General features: G+C 54.4%; 1 protein-coding gene across 1 annotated transcript; it reads left to right on the top strand.

Moving 5' to 3' along the window:
• Nucleotides 1–200: 200 nt before the first annotated feature.
• Nucleotides 201–5,780, top strand: KCNK15 (potassium two pore domain channel subfamily K member 15). The gene is made up of 2 exons (XM_007123037.3): nt 201–498; nt 5,062–5,780. The coding sequence occupies exons 1-2, from the start codon at nt 216–218 to the stop codon at nt 5,778–5,780; spliced, it is 1,002 nt and encodes a 333-aa protein (XP_007123099.2). The 5' UTR covers nt 201–215.
• The last annotated feature ends 254 nt before the right edge of the window (nt 5,781–6,034 follow it).

The raw sequence follows: 6,034 nt of genomic DNA, 5'->3' as shown, positions 1-6,034 counted from the left end.
TGCGGGAGGCGGCAGGAAGGGGCAGCTGCAGGAGCCCTCTCGGCCCTCCTCGCCCCCTCGCCCCGCCCCGCCGGGGCCCCGCCCCTGGGTACAGCACCCCAGCCGCAAGCAGCCCTGGCTCCTGCCGCGTGGGGCGCGGGCCGGCCGTCGGGGCGCATGGACGGGGCGGCGGCGGGCACGGTGCCGGGCCGGCGAGCGGGGCCCAGGGCTCAGCGATGAGGAAGCAGAGCGTGCGCACCGCCGCGCTCATCCTGTGCATCCTGTTCTACCTGCTGGTGGGGGCCGCCGTCTTCGACGCGCTCGAGTCCGAGGCGGAGAGCGGCCGCAAGCGGCTGCTGGCCCAGAAGCGGAGCGAGTTGCGGAGGAAGTACGGCTTCTCGACCGAGGATTACCGCGAGCTGGAGCGCCTGGCGCTGCAAGCCGAGCCGCACCGCGCCGGCCGCCAGTGGAAGTTCGCCGGCTCCTTCTACTTCGCCATCACCGTCATCACCACCATCGGTGAGCGGCCCCGGCTCCTCCCCTCAGCGCCCGCTCCATCCCCAGCTGCCCGCGGCGTCCCTGGGTTTGAATCCCACTTCTGCCCCTGTCCAGCTGGGTGACTTTGGACCAGTCATTTCAGCTCGCCGAGCCTCACTCGCCTCCCTCTGTCGAATGGGCTGTCTGTCGTTCCACGCAGGCAAAGCTGGGAGGAGCCAGTAGGTCCCGTTTGCCAAGAGGCTTGGCCCGCAGGGGTGTCAGAAAACGCCCCAGGGGCTGGCAGACGGATGGAATGGGGCCGGAAGCCCAAATGGCTGGAGTTGCTTCCTTGCCTGGCAGCATCACGCTGGCTGTGTGACCTCAGACCAGTTGCTTAACCTCTCTGAGCCTCAGTTTTCTCCTCTATAAAATAGGGGTGCTAATAGGCCCTATCTCAAGGCTGTAGTGAGACAGTTATCATTAAGGAGATAATATATGCAGAAAGTTTTAGCACAGGACCTGACACATAGAAAGCGCTAAAAAAAAGATTTTGATTTTTTGATTTTTGTATTATGACACAAAAGAGAATGGGCACCTACTCTATCTTAGTCCCTGCAGTATGGCCAGTGCCTAGCCGGTAGTAGACACTCAATAAATATTTGTTGAAGGAATGACTGATTACCACCAGCTTTGGACCTCACCCTCGGGGATCCAGAGCACTTTCTCTGCAGTATCTGGACCGCCAGCCGTTGCCATGGCTACTGTCTGGCTGGTACCTGCTGAGCCTAAGCCTGGGGAAGCAGAAAAGGAGAGAAGCAGGCTCTGCAGGTCTCCACGCTGGGTGCCAGCCACTCCCCAGGCCCCAGCTGTGGATGTCCAGGTGTCCCTTTGGGCTTAGACCACCACCCTGCAGTGCCGTGGAGAAAGTTCCTCCGTAATGCTCTTGCAAGCCAATGTGAGTTTGTGGGTTTAGCAGTGGAGTTAGAAGCCTGAGTTCTGCAATTACATCGACCAGAGTTCTGGTCTCATCTCTGTTGACTCCTGCCTTCTCTGACAATTGATTGTACCTTTCTGAGCCATGGTTTCCTCAACTACAAAGTGCAATTGTTCCTACCTCACTGAATGATTACCAGGTTTAAGTGAGGTCAAGTGTGTAAAATACATAGCACAGGCCTGAGGCTAGATAAGGACTATTAATTAGCAATAATAACAATTCATTATTTGCCAAGTGTGGGCCCAGCTCCCGTTCAGCCCTTTTGACGCCTTCTGTCAAAGTGGGCACCCCTGCTTGCCTATCTTGGCTTAGCCTAAGACCCTCCCTGTTACTGTGCCCAGTGGTGTGGGACGCTATCCACCTCCTCTGCCTTCCCCCACATTTTTTTGGAGGCCTCCCAGCTGGATTTGGCCTCCTCTTCTGACTGCTCCCCTCTGACCTGCATCTGGGAGGGGGTGGGGGAGTGGGGGGAAGGGACTGTGGAAACAGCAGTTTTGCCTCTTTTGGCCACCTGGGGGCGCCAGCACTGGCTGTGTGGTCCAGGCTGCATAAGCCAGCCTTGCAGAGAGCCAGGCGCCAGAATCTAGGAGTTGAGCTCTGTAAGGACAGAAGAGAGGTACCGAGAAGCTATGGAGGATTGTGGTTAATAGCTCAGCCCTGTGACCTTTGGGCAGCTTCCTCCTTCTGAGCCTAGTTTCCTTATCTGTAAAATGGGGATAATAATATCATCTCATACAGTCATTGGACGATTAAATAAAATAATCCATGTAGAGTACCTAGCATGTTTAGTTATTACCATTATTCATTTTTCTTTCTGTCAAAACCTGACATACCCCCAAACAGCTAGAAACAGTACCTCCTGGCCTCTTATTCCTAAAGTGGCTCCTCTGTCTCACACTTAGCACCTCCTTCAATCTGGTTTGATTATTATTATTATCATTGATTATTTCTTTCATTTCTTTTTTAAAATAATTTTATTCATTTTTGGCTGCGTTGGGTCTTCGTTGCTGCGTGCGGGCTTTCTCTAGTTGCAGTGAGCAGGGGCTACTCTTTGTTGCGGTGCGCGGGCTTCTTATTGCGGTGGCTTCTCTTGTTGCAGAGCATGGGCTCTAGGCGCACGGGCTCTAGGCGCGTGGGCTTCAGTAGTTGCAGCACGCGGGCTCTGTAGTTGCGGCATGAGGGCCCCAGAGTGCGTGGGCTTCAATAGTTGTGGCGCGCAGGCTCAGCAGTCGTGGCACACGGGCTTAGTTGCTCTGCGGCATGAGGGATCTTCCCGGACCAGGGATCGAACCCGTGTCCCCTGCATTGGCAGGCAGATTCTTAACCACTGCACCACCAGGGAAGTCCCTATCATTGATTATTAAACTTTCATTGAGCCCTTAGTCTGTGTCAGGCTCTGTGCAGGGCATTCACTGGTGACCAGGGACACAGAGAAATGACTAGCATGGTCTCTGGCCTCACGGACCTCACAGTCGTCTAGTGGCAGCAGAGTCCCCCCCTCCCCAAATAGATAAGAGGCAGACTGATAGGGCCATAAAGTAAAAACATGGAAGTGGAGCCATAGATCTTTAAATATATATATATATATATATATAATATTTATTTTATATATATATATATATACACACACATATATATGTATATAGTTGACATCTCAAATGGTATATATGCACACAGGGTACAAAAGGTATAGGATGAAAAGGAAGTCTCCCTCTCTCCCCGTCCCTCAACCCTTGGATCCCTTCCCTGGATCAAATGCTGTTATCAGTTTTTTGAGTATCCTTCCAAATATCTTCTCTGTATACTCCTTTAACACACACACAAACATGCTATAATACATTATATTATACATGCTGTTTTGCCTCTTGCTTTTTTCACTTCATATATTTTGGTGATGTTTTTACATCAGTCCCTGAAGAATTGTGTCCTCTTTTTCATGGTGGACTAGCAAGGCTCCTCAGCCTCAGCACCGGTGACATTTTGGGCTGGCTGTTCTTGTTGTGGGGACTGTCCTGTGCATCAAAGAATGTTAAGCAGGACCCTGGCCTGTACCCACTAGATGCCAGTAGCACACAGCCACCACCTCCCAGCTGTGACAACCAAAAATGTCTCCAGACATTGCCAATTGTGCCCTCCGGGGGCAAAATTGCCCCCAGTGGGAACCACAGCCATCGTTTGAATGGCGCCGTGGCTTATTTAACCAGGCTGCTTTTGATGGACACTTAGACTGTTTCTCAGTTTTCACCACGACTAACAGTGCTGCAACGACAACTCACATGAGTACATCACTTTGCGCGTGTATGTATTTTGGAGGACTACCTTCCTCAGTGTGGAACTGCACAGGCCAGAGGTGTATTTACATTTTGGCAGATGGAGCTAATTTGCTACAGGAGGCATATTCTGTTGGGGAAGGGCCACCTGACTTTTCCTGGGTTATGGGACCCTTTGAGAATACCATGAAAGTTTTCGCTTCTCAATCCTGGAAGACACGCATATCCACTAATTCCACGGTGATGGCACGGTGTGCCAAGACTCAGGGAAGCCCACTCATGTTTACGTCCCCTACAACAGCTGAGGGGACTCAGTGAGGAACTCCACCCGACCGAAGAGGTGTTTTGTGAGAGCTGGCTTGGAGCAGGATCTGGGAAGGGAAACGTGGACTGGGACAGGGGGAGAAGATCGTGGTGCGGAGGGCAACCATGAGAAAAGGACATACTGGTTGGGGAAACAAAATGGGGGCGAGGCTGGAGAGGTGAAGGGGGTCCTGATCACGAAGGAGCCTGGACATCACCTGAGAACTGGGACTTTACCCTGTGGGGACTGGGGAGACACAAAAGATTTTGCTTTTTTTTTCTTTCAAGGCACAGCTTACAGACATTAAAATTCACTATTTTTCAGTGTACACTTCTGCGGGTTTTGCCAAATGAAAACCTGTCTTGTAACTGCAGCCACGATGAAGACATAGAACGTTTCCATCGTTCCCCAAAATTCTGTCGTGCCTTTTTTTTTTTTTTTTTTTTGGCTGCGCAGCATGTGGATCTTAGTTCCCTGACCAGGGATCAAACCTGTGCCGCCTGCATTGGGAGGGCAGAGTCTTAACCACTGGACCACCAGGGAAGTCCCCTGTCATGCCCTTTTGTAGTTCGTTAACCCCACCTCCAACTCCGAGGACTGGCAACCACAGATCTGTTCTCTGTCCCTATAGTTTTACCAGAATGTTTCCAGAATGTCATTTAAATGGAACCATGCAATAGGTAGCCTTCTGAGCTTGGCTCCTTTGATTCAGCATAATACATTTGAAACCCATCCTTTGTTGCCGAGGAAACAGTAGTTCATTCCTTCGTACTGCTGAAAAGAATTCCACTGTATGGATGTACCACAGTTGTCTATGCATTCCCCAGTTGAGGGACGTTTGGATTGTTCACAATTTGGGTCGATTATGAGTAACCATGCAAGGTTTTAAAGCCGGGGAACGACCTAGTCCGAACCACCATTTCAAGACGCTCTGCCGGCTATGGGGGATGGGGAGAGAGACCCGGCAGGAAGGAGGCGGGCGAGAGTGTGAGATGGAGCTGGACCCTCATCAACCCTCCCCTCCTCTCTGCCTCCAGGGTACGGTCACGCCGCGCCGGGCACGGACTCGGGCAAGGTCTTCTGCATGTTCTACGCGCTCCTGGGCATCCCCCTGACGCTGGTCACCTTCCAGAGCCTGGGTGAGCGGCTGAACGCGCTGGTGCGGCGCCTCCTGCTGGCGGCCAAGCGCTGCCTGGGCCTGCGGCGGCCGCACGTGTCCACCGAGAACATGGTGGTGGCCGGGCTGCTGGTGTGCGCGGCCACCCTGGCCCTCGGGGCCGCCGCCTTCGCGCATTTCGAGGGCTGGACCTTCTTCCACGCCTACTACTACTGCTTCATCACCCTCACCACCATCGGCTTCGGCGACTTCGTGGCGCTGCAGAACGACGAGGCGCTGCAGAGGAAGCCGCCCTACGTGGCCTTCAGCTTCCTCTACATCCTCCTGGGGCTCACGGTCATCGGCGCTTTCCTCAACCTGGTGGTCCTGCGCTTCCTGGCGGCCAGCGCGGACACGCCCGAGCGTGCTGCCCGCCCGCTCCGCCGGGGGGCGCCCGAGAGCCTCGGCCCCGCCCTGCCCCGCCGCCCCGCCCACCCCGCCGGCTCCACCTCCATCTCCTACCGGATCCACCAGCTGGAGTTGTGGGCCCGCGACAATCTGGGCTTCTCGCCCCCCGCGAGCCCTGGGGCTGGCGGCGGCGGCGGCGGCGGCGGCGGCGGCAGGGCAGGCCGGCCCCTGGCCCGGCGGAAGTCCATCTGACAGCCCTACCCTGGCTGGGGGTCGATCCTAGAGCCGGAGGGTCTGGATTCACCTGTCAGTACACCCTCCCCAGACCTCGGAGAGGGGTTTGGGGCCGTGGCCTCAATGCCGTCCTCTGCCACGAGCAGTTTCTCATTTCCTTCTGTGGCAAGCCCCTCCCTCCTCTCCAAAAATGTATTAAAGTCGCATCATAAGCACAAGCATGACTAAACTCACCCTGTAGGTGCAAACCACTTGTGGTCCAAATTGTTTTA

This window comes from Physeter macrocephalus, chromosome 14 (genome assembly GCF_002837175.3).
Source record: "Physeter macrocephalus isolate SW-GA chromosome 14, ASM283717v5, whole genome shotgun sequence".
NCBI lineage: Eukaryota > Metazoa > Chordata > Mammalia > Artiodactyla > Physeteridae > Physeter > Physeter macrocephalus.
The sequence above is the reverse complement of the archived record's forward strand: the minus strand, read 5'-3'. Positions and strand labels throughout refer to the sequence as shown.